Genomic DNA, 14,415 nt, shown 5'->3' with positions numbered 1-14,415 from the left:
TAAAATTTATTGAGCATGAACTTTATGTCAAGCACCAGTCTGATGCTTTACAAATATTAACTCATTTCCCAGCACTCTGAGATAGGTGCTATTTTCCCCCACTTCACGGGTAAGTAAATTAAGGCACAAATAAATGGTTTAAGCAACACGGCTCAGGTCACAACCACAAAATGGAAGAGACAGGATTTGAACACAGGCAGTCTGGCTTGAGAGCTTGTGCTCTTAACGACTAACACTCATACCCTTTCTCGTATCTAACCAGTATTACCCTCATGGCAGAGAGGGAAAAAGTAAATCTAGATTCCGTAATAGTAGATTCCAAGAATCCTTTAACTGCTTACATTGTCTACCCTAATGAAGGTGCCAGGATTCTGGAGGAGACTATAGCAGAAACCAAGAAACTTAGGCTCTGATTTCTTGCCTGGTTTCCCAGGAATGAGTGCATTCACAATCATCAACTCATAAGGTTGAAAATAATATTTTAGTGACAGCTGTTGTACACCTGAGTTAAGGAGAACCAGCAGCTATTGTGGACCTACTAGGTGTCGGTTTCTGCTGGGTCTCTGTATGTGTTACCTCGCTAAGGGATCTCAGCAAATGTGAGAGAGAGTGTTATCCCTGTTTTACAGATGAGAAAATGAGGTTTGTACAGCAACATTTCCCACTTACTATGTTCTAAAGAATGCTGGTGTCTGATATCTCTCAAGGTGCCTGTTAGAAAGGCAAGGGATAGGGGAGGAGGGGTGGATTTTATGGCCAAAAATGTTTGGGAAATGCTGCTTTATAAAAAGCAGCATTATATCCTTCTGTACTATCAGTCCCTGTCCCTACCAAGAGTCTATGTTAAAAGACTTTGAGAAGTCCTTCAGTAAAGAAAACCTATTCAAATTTGTTAATCTGGTATTTCCCAAACATGCTTGATCACAAAATCATTTTTTCAGTGGCAGATACTGAAAAACAGTTTATTCAGTTGTTCAAATCATGGTTTTGGGAATCACTGTCTTAGAGTACTGACCTGCCAAGGTCGCATGGCAGGTGGAGCCGGGCGTGAGGCCCAGCTCTGCGTGTCCCCCGACCCTGAGCTCTCATGCCTACCCATCTGCCTCCAGACACCTTGAAAGTGCAGCTATTTTTCCCTGACTGCATCATTCAGATATTGTTATGACTTTTTTTAAGTGTCAGATTTTGAGTAGCCAAGTCTGGTACCTATTTCCATTCCAATATGAACGTTGAAACAAGTATTATCACCACCATTCCATAGTTCACTAGAAAGCTGGTAATTGGTTACATAGCCTTAAAGCTGTATAGAATTACCATTTTGAACATCTGATTCAACTTTTTTTTTAATGTTCCTAATTTTTCCCTTCCCCAGACTCTTCAAAGTTAACTCCCACCAAAGAAACCTATTAAATGATCTACTGTCTCCTGACATCATAAAGAACAGAATTGTTCCCAAAACTCACCCCTAGTCATCCTGGTTTTTCATGTCCTTCAAAAATCATCTCACACACTCTGTAGGTGAGGTAGCCCACATGTATTACTACAAAGGAGGAGGATATTCCCTGAAAATTGTCTTCGCTAGCAATCTAACGTGTGGAAAAACCAGCCTGAAGAGGAGCTCAAAGATGCCACTTTATGCGTTGAGCCAGACAGAATCCTCTCTGCCTAGGGACCAAACATCACAGCTCCCCTTCTACAGAAGTTCCTTCCTCACCGAGTGTGCGGGGCTTCTCTCCATCCCTCCCCTGCACTTTGGAGAAGTACCATCAGGCCCCACCAGAGGCCCACCCACGCTCTGACCACCCGTCTCAGCTGGGCCATGTCTTGCTGATCAAGGTTCATTGTCACCAAAACAGTTGTTGGGAAGTAATGGTTTCCAATCCTTGGAGAACTCTACTTTTAACATCTAGTTGTCAGTAGTATCCTCAAGGGTTGGAGGCTCAGATCTCTTATGTCAGAAAACAATCCAGAATTGTTCATAGGAATGGTGTAAGGGTGGTATAAGCTGTTACAGGTAAAACTCATAGAACAATGCCTAGTGCAGAGTAAGTGTAATTTATTTGCTGTAATTTTTAGCAACATCAGTTATGGAAACAGAATAGCCAAAGTTGATTTATTATAAGATAGTTACTGAGTGATAGGAAGTCCAATTACATTTGGGGAGAATTTTATTTTTTATTTTTTTATTTTTTATTTTTTTATTTTTTTGCGGTATGCGTGTCTCTCACTGTTGTGGCCTCTCCCGTTGCGGAGCACAGGCTCCTGACGCACAGGCTTAGCAACCATGGCTCACAGGCCCAGCCGCTCCGCGGCATGTGGGATCCTCCCGGACCGGGGCACAAACCCGCGTCCCCTGCATCAGCAGGCGGGCTCTCAACCACTGTGCCACCAGGGAAGCCCGAGAATTTTATTTTTAAAATTTTTATTAAGTTTGATAAAAGATAATTATTTAACCAAAAAAACCCATTCCATGTGAGAGGGAGAAGCTGACAATAATGTTGGTTCTTCCCTAATCATTTCTGTGACATTTATCACCTTTCTTCAGAAACCTCTACATCTATATTTGAAAGAAAAAAATTGAGGAAAACAAAGGACTGGGGAGTTTGTAACTTTTTCAAAAGTATAAGGAAATAATTGTTTTATATGAAAGACTCACCTTGTCAAAATTTGAACTAAATTTTTTGTCAAGTAAGATAGCCATGATCATCAAGTATTAATTGATTATCCATTAAGGTGAAGAAAGGTGTGTTTTATGTAAAATTGTATCTAACTATAAAACCTTTTATAAAATCTATTTATGAGGTAATAGGTTTCTGCTTTAAAATAACGGATAAAAAGATGATGTGCATTACGTGGTAAAAGAATTCCTGGATACTGATGTGATATGTTACACCCAGGAAAAAAAGGCCTTGGGATTTCCAGCTTGAATAATTTGACAGCCTGTGGGATTATTAATAAAACTAGGGGTATCAGGGGAAGAGCGGAATATATGGAGGAATGATGATGGAGGTTTGTTTTAGGTAGCACTCCTCAGGGTCAGGGGTGGAGTGGCAGGGGTATGTTAAAATGTTCGGGTGAAGAAGTATTAGCATTAAGGAGTTGGAAAATCCTGTTCTTGCATGAACTGAGTTTGAGGTTTTGGTGGAAGAGCCAGACGGAGTTGACTAGCGATAAGGCGGCAGCACAGATTATTACTGTTTCTGAGTCCACTACGTGCTAGACTCCGAAGTAGGTATGTGGATGCACCGTCTTACCCAACCTCAACATAAAGCTGACTAGTCTTTCTTAGGAAATTGTCCTCAGAGGGTTTGGATCATTTGGACTTAAACCCAGGCCTCTCTTTTGCCAAAGCCCCAGTTCTTATTCTGATCCTCTGGGAATAATACAGTTATTCATACTTATGCTATTGTATCTTTATAAGAAAAAAATGCATCTGGACTTGTTAGTGCCTTATTAAAATAGTGGAATAATATGTAGACTGTACATGTTTATAAAAATAAATGGGTTATTTGTGGTTTTAACTTTCCCCCCAGTTTATCTGTCACACACAATTACTCCTTTTCTATCTACATGACATGACAGATAATAGTTTGTCCCACTTCTCCCTTCCGGCTTACCTGCTGACAGTACCACCCATGACAACAGATTTAGAACTTTACAAATGTCTATTAACTTGCCATATGCTTTTAAACTGTAGTGGTTCAGAGGAAAAAAAATATATCAGTGCTTAAAATATTCTTCCTAATTCAGATGACTGATTCAACTTTTTTTATGTAACTGACAAATAACTAATGGAAGAATGGTGTTTACACTACACACCATGCTTAGGCTTTCCAGTTAAGCCAAGTTCCAGGTTCTTTGCTTAGAAAATACCCACCTTGAGCCTCCTAAGAAGCCATCAAAGTAGTTATCAATAGTAATGCCCCCTTATCTTGGTGGCAAACAGTGTCCACAGGGAGCTGTTAAGTTGCTTTAAATTATTAGGCAAACTAGAGCTTACTGAGTTAAATACAAATCATAGAAGAACAGTTTGGGATGAAAGAAAGAAAGAACTTAAAGGATTTCTCCATGAAACACAAAAATTACTTATATAAATAGTAAGACCTTTCTAGATCACAGAATCTTAGATAGCCAGACAGTGATTTTTTTTTCCCTCCCAACTCATAGCCCTTACCTAAGAAATTAAGAGATTTAGTGGGAAGTTTAGATCGATTTTAATGTGTGTGTTAGATATGTATGTGTCTGTCTAGTTAACCTCTCTAACTCATGATATTTTTCATTATTCATTGTCCCCCTAGATACGAAATGTGGAAACAAATCAGTGTCTAGATAACATGGCTAGAAAAGAGAATGAAAAAGTTGGAATTTTTAACTGTCACGGTATGGGAGGTAATCAGGTGAGTATTTTAGTAAAGCTTTAAAGGGGTAATTTTTGGATTTGTTTTCATCTTCTTCCTTTTTTATTTCATGACATCATTCAGGAAATATTTTCCTACCTTTAAAGAGAAAATAATAAAGACCTTTAGGAGAATAGAGCCTTCAATCTAATGATTATTTTTTAAATGAAACATTTGTAAAAGGAAAGGCCCTCTCAGGGCTTCCCTGGTGGTGCAGTGGTTGAGAGTCCGCCTGCCGGTGCAGGGGACACGGGTTCGTGCCCCGGTCCGGGAGGATCCCACATGCCGCGGAGCAGCTAGGCCCGTAAGCCATGGCCTCTGAGCCTGCGTGTCCGGAGCCTGTGCTCCGCAACAGGAGAGGCCACAACAGTGAGAGGCCTGCGTACCGCAAAAAAAAAAAAAGGCCCTTTCTGAGAACTGTGTTTACATTGTTGTACATGAGATTTATTCTGCCCTTTTTAGTCAAACAGGTGACAACCCTTGACAGTACACTGTATATACAGAGAACTTAAGATCATTTTTTTTTTCTTCTCTGCAAAAATAGTGGTGTCTTTTCTGAGTCATTTATTCTCCATTACACTAATAAAGTTCAAAAAGCATGTATCTTGAAATACTTGTCTTTTTCTCTGCCAGATTCTTGGGCATATAAAACGCTAATTTATTTTGCTGTTAAAGCTTATATGTGTGCATTTTTGTTTTTCAGGTTTTCTCTTACACTGCCAACAAAGAAATTCGAACAGATGACCTTTGCTTGGATGTCTCCAAACTTAATGGCCCAGTCACAATGCTCAAATGCCACCACCTAAAAGGCAACCAGCTCTGGGAGTATGATCCGGTGGTAAGTTATCCAGTTGAATATAGGAATAAAATTGGGTGTCATTGGGTGTATTGTATAAAATACTTTATATCTAAAAGAGTGAATTCTTGTGGAATCTGCATATGGATCAAATTGTTCTTATATTCCAAGAATTGACAGATAGGAAAAGCAATATAAGTAAAATAAACATGTTTTAATCTCTCCAGTAATTAAATTAGAATTGCCTCCAGTCCCTGGGTCCTTGTTGTTACTATGTAATCACTCTTCCCTCCGTATGTTCTTAAGCTTTGCCAGCCACTGTGGTAGAAATGGAACAGTTAAGTAAGCTTTTAAAATTACCGAATTAAACATTGAGGTAAAAGGTGAGATTTAATTAATGAAATTCTCTGGCTCAATGATTTTTCAGTGACATATATAATAAAACTATTTGTCTTTGCTTTCCTCTGGAGCCACTCCCTCTCCCCACCTGCTATATGTTGTACTCAAATAGAGGTACTTAAAAGCAATCAAAGCATCTCCAGTAAACCTCTCTTCCTTTCCTCATACCTGGCTAACCTCCCAACTTATGCTTTTTTGCTCTATGGTTCTGGAACCAGCACCAGCATCTTCAGTATGCCTTTCTCTGGTTCTTTTTCTTCCGCTTACAAGCACTGGTTTTCTTCTTCATGTTGGGACAGACTTTTGTTCCTATTTTATTTTGTACATACCATCCTACTTTTCTCCTGTGCTGTATGATGGTGAGTGAATGGCTGGCACTTGTGCCTCTGGTTCTTCAACCTGGCTCCTGCCTTGGTCTGACACTATATAGAAACAGCCCCTGGATGCAAAGCCAGGACATTCCCGTCTCTTTTTCTTAACTTCTCTGTAGTATTTACTATTGCTAAGCAGATGCTCTTTTAAAATCCTCGTATCCATTGGCTTTAGATGCACTACTGTTTACCTTCTTCTCTTCGCTTTTTCTCTACTTCTTTTGTCTGCTTGGCTCACTCCGCTGCTTCATTCTACCCCCTCAGTGGAGATGTCCAAACCAAGTTGTGACTTTGGCTGTCTTTTCTCCGTATACTGCATCACATACAAACCCTGGTCTACTTTTCATCTTCAACCAGCTATTCCCTGAATGTATCCTGTATGTTCCCACTTTACATTTAAGATCATACAGTTCCATCTGCCTAACAAATCCTGCCTGTTCTTGAGAGCCCAGAATTGACATCACTTCCATGGATCCCAGCCAGAAATTAGCTCTCTCTGTCTTAATTACAATTGTCTCTGACCCCTGTAATTCTGTGCTTCTTTGTAGTTATTTATCTACCAGTCTTTTTCTCCACTATTAGTTAGATCCTGGAGGGCAAAGACCATGTTTTATAAATCCTGGGTCTCCCTTCACAGTATCAAACTATAGTTTAAAAAAAAAAAGTGTGTGTGTGTGAGAGAGAGAGAGAGCGCGAGCGAGCAGTAGCTCAGTTAATATGACTATTGGAAGTGGCCTGAATATTCTGTTGCAGGGTTTTCCATGGTGCATGCTGTTGCCATTTTGGATGTAGCTGCCCCAGGTCCTGCAGGATATATGGCATCTCTGAGTCCAGACAGTAAATGCCAGTGGCACCCCACAGTCATTGTGAAGCCAAAATATTTTGAAAATTAAAAAGCCTCCCAATTGTATATGTTCATTGAAAAATGATGGTATGTATAATTAGGTAATATAAACCTATTTATAGTAGCATGAACAAATAGTGGTTTAGTTTTTTCTTAAGTCTGGATGTAAGTGGCTTCTGGCATGGATTCAGTGATACAGTGATGTCAGGGATAACGTTGCAGCAATATTCTTGGCTTTTTCTTGTGGCCTCTAGAAGGCTGCTACAGTGCTCACCGTCACACCCCACTCAAGACAGGAAGAAGGGAAGAGCAACGTTGCACTACTGCTTGAATTGCTGTTTATCAGGAAAGCCAAAGCTTTTCCTGGATCCCCTGCAGCAGGCTCTGCTGTGCCCCATGGGCCAGAACTTCATCTCATAGTGATCCCCCAGCTATAAGGGGAGGCTGGGAAAGCAGGCATTTGCATTTCCAGTCTTTATGGTGTGATGTGGCCAGGAGACAGGGAGTGGGAATGGCCATTGGCAGACTGTGTATAAGATACACAGTCTACCACAGCAGTTATTCAAAAGTAAATGTTTGCTTAGAAATTAAAGAGCTAGAAGTGATTTAGGATATTTTGAAAGAACCAGTTATGAGTGTAAAGTTTTAAAACCCCTGGAGCACTCTGCAAGGTGTCTTCCCTGAGATTAAATTCTAGTATTGCCGTCCGGGTTCTCCCAGAAGCAGACTCCACTCCAAGGTTAGTATTCAGGATGTTTATTAGGGAGCATCCTTTAGATCAACACCTGTGAAAAGGGAGACAGAAGAATTGGCAGAGGGAGGAGTCAAGCTGCGATGTGGGTCCCACAGTCTGAGCTGACTGCACAGGGAGCTCCGGACGGCCCATCAGAGTTGTCCTGCCTCCATCAGTTGAAAACTGCAGTCTGGAAGAGTAACACTTAGGTCAGTAATGTATAATCTAAAGTCATGAAATCTTAGATTTCAAAGGAACCCTAGAAATAAAATTCAGGACATTGTTTTTAATACATGTAGACATTGAAGCCCAGAATGGAAGTTAATTGCCCAAGGTCACAGAGCAGGTAAATGGTGTTACCGGATCTCAGACAGACCTGGGATTCTTAATCCAGGATTCTTTGCACAATACCATACTGTCTTCTATTAAATTTGTATATTATATCTTTAAGTCTTTGTTTATAGTATACATTGCAGAGAGTTTACGACACCAGGCTCTTTTGCTTTGACTACTTGTAGCTGTCCTTTCTGGAATGAAAATGTAGATTTTGACACAGTTATATCTAGAGATTAGAGGTAGAGGGTGGCAAATTATTTGTTTTCTAGGTTGCAGGTGGACTTTATGCGATGATAACTATAGCTTTCTTCCTCCTTTCAGAGGTTACAAATTAGGCTGTTGCCTTAGTTACACTCTTTCTGTGTGGAAACTAGTCCATGCTGATGGAGCCTCTGCTGAGTACGGTGACCACAGTCCCCACAGAGTCACGAGCCACAGAACTCTGCCCCTGCTGTCAGCAGCCAGAGAGCTGTGTCTGGAACAGGGCTCTTCACCAGAGTCCTGGTCTCCTGAAGGGATGTTAGCTTCTTGAAATTATAGGGATTCTGTCTTAATTTTGAGCAGTTAATACCCAGCATGTATCAATAACCTCTTTGTTACAAGTTTATTTTAATGATTCTCAATAAGTGAAATAATGACATTTTTAAAAGTTAGGGTGATAAAGACCAATTTCCCAACTAAGTTTTTTGTTGTGTTTTTTTGTTTTTATTAATACTGACAGTGGGCCTGGTGAAGTTGGCCACTCAGAGAAGCTTTGAAGGGCCTTCTGGAATGTTTGGGGGGTTCTTTTTAAAGTGCTTTGTTTTTGTCTTACAAATGACCAAAGGCCTTAGCAGCAAGCTGTGTGCTTCAGCTCCGCGCTCTTGGGGCTGCCAGACTGTGTCCGCGGCTGCTCAGGACGTTGTAGTGAGCGCCTCTGAGCTGGGCGGCACTTTCTGTTCATTATCGTAACGTTTCCGCACAACTCTAGAAGTATCCTTGTCCCCTTGTCCCCATTTTATAGATGAGGAACCTGGGGCTGAGAGAGGTTTTTGCTCAGGGGCATGTTGTTGACATGTGACAAATCTGGGGTTCACTATAGAAATGTCTGACTGCAAAGTGCATCCCCTCAAGACAAACTACACAGCATCTGCATAAAAGTAAAAACAGCCCCAGCCATGCTGACTTTTCCCGGTCTTTTTATGTATGTATGTATGTATGTATGCATGTATGGCTGCGTTGGGTCTTTGTGCAGGCTTTCTCTAGTTGCGGAGAGCAGGGGCTACTCTTCGTTGCGGTGCGCAGGCTTCTCATTGCCGTGGCTTCTCTTGTTGCAGAGCATGGGTTCTACAGCGCAGGCTCAGTAGTTGTGGCGCATGGGCTTAGCTGCTCTGTGGCATGTGGGATCTTACCGGACCAGGACTCGAACCCATGTCTCCTGCATTGGCAGGCAGATTCTTAACCACTGCGCCACCAGGGAAGCCCTCCCCGATCTTCTTGTTATGCATTTATTGGAGCTAAAGTAAAGTATCTTAACACTGACCCTTCGGTATTACTGAAGTCAGTGTTGAGAGTAAACTGTGACATCTACGAATGTGCACTGCCTTTTGCCAGCTTCCACATGGACCATAACACAGAAGTGACTGAAAGCTAAAGTAGCTGTATTGTATACAGTCGTTAGGTTTTGCTTTGTTTGAAGTTCAAATAGGTACAAAAGAGGCCTTATGAAAATGACATGTTCCTTATGAAAATTAAATGAGATAAAAGAATTACATTAAAATAGAGCTGTGAGTAAAGATGTGTGAATAAATAAACATATTTCCTTATAGTTACATACTTATTAGGATAACGCTTAATGCAAATTCCTACATAGCTGCTTTGGAGTTCTTCACCTGACCGGGGCTTGGTATCGGATTCATTAGTATGGTCAGTGTGTGTCTGTTAACTCTTATCTGTCATGTTCTTTTGAAATTATCCTAAAAATCAGCATGACAGCATCAAGTCCAGAATGCAGACAAGTAGAGAGGAAGGTATATAGCCACATCTGTCAGCCACTTATTAAGGACTGTTGTATAAATCTTACGATTTCGAGTCTTCAAAAAGACCTGAGTTTCTAAAGACTTGAAACTTGGAATCACAGAATTAATTTGAACAGCCTTATCATGGGAAAACGAAGCAGTTTTGAGATAGCTTTTTGAAAATAGGTTGAGGATCCTAAATTAGGAATCACTAATCTGATCACTTTTTTAGGAAACTGAAGCACAAAAAAGTAAAATTTCTCACAGTATTACAGAGCTTATGGCAGAATTGGGACTTAGAATTGAGGTCATCTGACTGCAAATCCAGCAGAATGCACTGTACCCCCAGTGCCTTTCTCCCCCGACGTAGCTCTTAATGCTGTCTTTACACAGATACAATTTCTCCATTGTCTTAAGTAATATTTCAAAAACAAAACCCTTTTCTACAGAGGAATTTCATAATCACAAAAAATGGTTGAGGTGTTTTGGTTTTGTTTTCCACTTTCATATTAAGACTTCTTTCCTGTCATTTTCAGAAATTAACCCTGCAGCATGTGAACAGTAATCAGTGCCTGGATAAAGCCACAGAAGAGGACAGCCAGGTGCCCAGCATTAGAGACTGCAATGGAAGCCGGTCCCAGCAGTGGCTTCTTCGAAATGTAACCCTTCCAGAAATATTCTGAGACCAAATTTACAAAAAAAGAAAAAAATAAGGATTGACTGGGCTACCTCAGCATACATTTCTGCCACATTCTTAAGTAGCAAAAAAGGAAAAGTGCTTTCCTCCTGCAGGATGTAAGGTTTATCAGCCATTAAAACTTAAACTGCTCTCTCTTTCACTAGCCTGTGAACCGGCCTTCCTGTCCAAGGACGTGAAACTACGTTAGTAGCGAGATTGTGCACACTGATGTTTACAAGATTAAGAGTCTTTCATCAAGAATCATTGTAAAGAATATTCAGACTGAAACAATCTACGAAATGTGCTTTCCAGAGAGCTGCACCTTTTATGGTTTGCTTGCACATCAGTCATTTCTGCTGAATGTGCTGTTATAATGAAGAGATGTCCAAGATTTTTTTTCTGATTAGAACTGGTAGCCAGTATATTAAATATTGATATAAAAATAAATGAAAAAGAACTGGAACCAGATTCAGAATCATGAAAACATTTTTACAACAATTAAAAAGACTATATTAAACAGGGTTTAAAGGAAATTAAAACAGAACTATGAGAAGTACAATTTGTTATAGTATAGTATCAAATTTCTATATAGATTTTATACCTCAGTGGGGGAAAATAACTGATTCCAATGACATTTCATTCTGTTTTCATCTGTGATAGTCATGGATGCTTTTTTTTTCCTTGGGGTGCTGAAATTGAGCTGAAAAAGTGGCTCCTTGAACGTAGTTTTAATTGCTTTCTACAGTTGTTTTTTTTATTTGGTTTGTGGGCTGTTGGAATTGTAATTTTTAACTGCCTTCAAAAAATGGAGATTTAAAATAATGTCTGGTTTCACTGAACAAGTTTGATATCTCAGTTGCTCTTGGGTCAACTGGCTTGTGGACTTTCTCTCACACGCAAATTTCTTATTAGATTTTCAACTTCCTAACTTGATTCAACTGATTATGTTTAATACCCAAGATTCATACTACTGTACTACAGATTTGTTTTCACAGCAATAAATCTTCTGTTCTTTGTTTATGATTCCACTCAATAGACGGCCTGCAGAAGTGATTTATTATTTGGGTATCTGGAGATGAATACGTTTGATGGTTTTTTGGAAAAAACTTTTTTCACTCCATACTCAGATGTGCTTCATTGTCAAGTGCATATTTAGATTAGGTTCTTGAATTGTAATGTTGATCTGCTGCTTTTTTTTAATAAAATTTGACTGAAAATGTTTAATTGGCATTTTTTAATGAGTTAGCTGAAGAAGTGCAGCTATTATTCCGTATTATTAGTCCTGCATTTCTTCCCTAAATTGCATTTAGGTTAAATCTGTTTTATTTTTCTGATTTTTAATACAAGATAACCTGAGTATTGATTAAAGTTGAGTATCAATTAAATTGTTTTAATCATCGAAAGAAAATCTGATTGATTGTGACATTTTTCCTGATACGTGAAGCAGTCCATTGGCAAAAGTGCATATATTTTTCTTCCTATTTGTAAGATTATATTTAATGATATTTTCTTTGTCAAAAGCTCTCACTGCAGGCAGTGCTATTTCTTGTGCCTAAAAATGTTTCTGAAAGTTGTTGCATCACTAATGATGCTTGCCAAGTTGAGTGTACAGAAAGTTTCTCATACCCTATTCGTTAATATCAAGCACATGTGGATGCTTTAGGGTGAGGCTGTAGTACAGAATGCACAAATTTTGTCCCCAGGAAATCTGAGACAAAGGAGGTGCTGGATGGGGTTTTTTTCCTATTCCATGAGCTGTGTTAATTCTATCTTTGGTAGGCCTTATGCTTGAATAAACCAGATGTCTAATCAATAAATTATTTTCATGCTCAGAATTTCAGGTTTTTGTACTCTAGTGTAGGTTGGTCTTATTTCTTACTGTAAGAAAACTTAACAGCAATGTGATTTAAGGTTTTGTTGTGTTTTTTAAGAGGGGGATGTGAGTGATTTAATTCATGGGTACTTTTAGAATCCGATAGATAATCCCATTGCCTTTATTTTTCTAATTAAAGAATTCCTAAGTACTTTGAAAATATAAAATATTCCTGAATAGTTTTGCTTTACATTGGTGTTATCTGAAGTTAAAATAGATCCCTGTTCTTTATAGCTCTTAGTAGATTAGGCAGTGTGCTAAACACTGTTAAAAATTAAATTGGGAAGAAAGGAATGAATGAAAAAGAAAGCAAAGGATGAAAAGATGGGATTATTACTTGACTAGTGAATAATTCGTAAATGTGACAGTTAGTTAAGGACAATTTGAATCTCACCAATCTGTTCACCCTACTCCAATCCCAACCCATTTTAATATGTCTTTCTGTTCTAATTGGGATCTTGAAAAATAGTACTTTGTTCACCATTCTGCAAATAAAAGGCAGCATGTAGGTCATGTCCTCATTTCCCTATTCTACATTCAGCTGAAAAACAAAGGTTTCTCTGTAAAGATTTGGTGCTGTCTCCATTTTTCAAGAACTATACCAAGAACAAACTTAACTCCAGAATTACATATTCTGCAAAGCAGAAGGAAATCAGAAAGAAGGTAGTATTTCTGAGGTGATAACTGTAAAAAGAGGTATACAAAGAGTGAATCACTTTTTACTGTTCAGAAAATCAGATGTTTCCAATTATATGACACTGCTCCTATTCTCTGATTTCTTGAAGTGTTTGCTTGATAAATCTATCAGAACTGACAATTTTGCAGGATATGAGGCAAAACTCAGTTGTACTGTCTATACACTGGCAACAAACAATTGGGAATTAAATTTTAAATATATAATTTATCATCAGAGAAGTCAGATACCTCAAAAGTAAGGTAACAAGAGAGGTGCAAGACTTCTACCCGGAAAACTACAAAACACTGCTGAGAGAAACTGTAGAACACTGCAGTCGATATGTTATGTTCATGAACTGAAAGACTACATACTGTTAAGATCTCATTGCCCACAAATTGATCTACAGATCCAATGAAATCAAAATATGAGGCTTTCTTGTAAAAATTGGCAAATATACATGAGATGCAGCAGACCCAAAATAGCCAAGAAAATCTTGAAGAAGAAAAAAAAAGTTGGAAGACTTTACTCGATTTTATGACTTGCTTTAAAGCTACAGAAATTGAGTGTGGTACTAGAGTTAGGACAGACATAGATCCATGGATATAGAATAGAGAGTCCAGAAACAGATCCACACGTATGTAATTACTGACTTTTCAACAAACACACCAAGCAATTCAGTAAGTTGTTATGGAATGTGTTTTCAGTTGGACCTGGAGTGATGATACCTGTATGAGAAAACACCAGACATTGATGCTTTAATGCAATGTGCATTTATTCAAAATTGACCAGAGACCTAAATGTGAAGGGCAAAGCAAATCTTCTAGAAGAAAACAGAGTATCTCCATGACTCTCAGGATAGGCAGGTATTTTAGGACACAAAAGATGTCAGCCATAAAAGATAAAAACTGATAAATTTCACCAAAATTAAACCCTTCTCATCAAGAAGATACTATTAAGGTGAAAAGGCAAGCAATGACCAAGGAGAAAACATTTGCAATACATGTAAATGACAAAGGATTCATATGCAGAAAAACAACTTGTAAAAGCCATTTCAAAAGTAACACAATATAAAAATCAGTGACTTGAATACACACTTCACAGAAGCTATCCAAAGGTGCAATTAGCACAGGAAAAGGTGCCCAACATCAGTCATCAGGGAATGCAAGATGAAACCACAAGGAAATCACACTGCATACCTGCTGAATGGTGAGAATGCGGAGCAACTGGTGTATGTCAATTGGTATTGTCACCTTGGGAAAGAGCTTGCCAGTTCCTCATAAAGGTAAACATATGCCTACCCCATGACTCAGTGAC

The 14,415-nt window shown here is 39.0% G+C and overlaps 1 protein-coding gene across 2 annotated transcripts in view; it reads left to right on the top strand.

The window, feature by feature from the left end:
• Positions 1-12,455, top strand: part of GALNT1 (polypeptide N-acetylgalactosaminyltransferase 1) — a 199,436-nt gene extending 186,981 nt beyond the window's left edge. The window contains exons 15-17 of one of the 2 annotated variants that reach the window (XM_065890586.1): positions 4,299-4,397; positions 5,101-5,235; positions 10,410-12,455. In XM_065890586.1, coding sequence (XP_065746658.1) covers positions 4,299-4,397; positions 5,101-5,235; positions 10,410-10,556 — 381 coding nt within the window. In that variant the 3' untranslated portion in view covers positions 10,557-12,455. The remainder of the gene's footprint in view (positions 1-4,298; positions 4,398-5,100; positions 5,236-10,409) is intronic. The other variant, XM_065890587.1, reaches the window with a different exon arrangement.
• Positions 12,456-14,415: the final 1,960 nt, after the last annotated feature.

The sequence above is a fragment of the Phocoena phocoena genome, chromosome 13 (genome assembly GCF_963924675.1).
Source record: "Phocoena phocoena chromosome 13, mPhoPho1.1, whole genome shotgun sequence".
In the NCBI taxonomy this organism is placed as follows: Eukaryota; Metazoa; Chordata; class Mammalia; order Artiodactyla; family Phocoenidae; genus Phocoena; species Phocoena phocoena.
The sequence above is the reverse complement of the archived record's forward strand: the minus strand, read 5'-3'. Positions and strand labels throughout refer to the sequence as shown.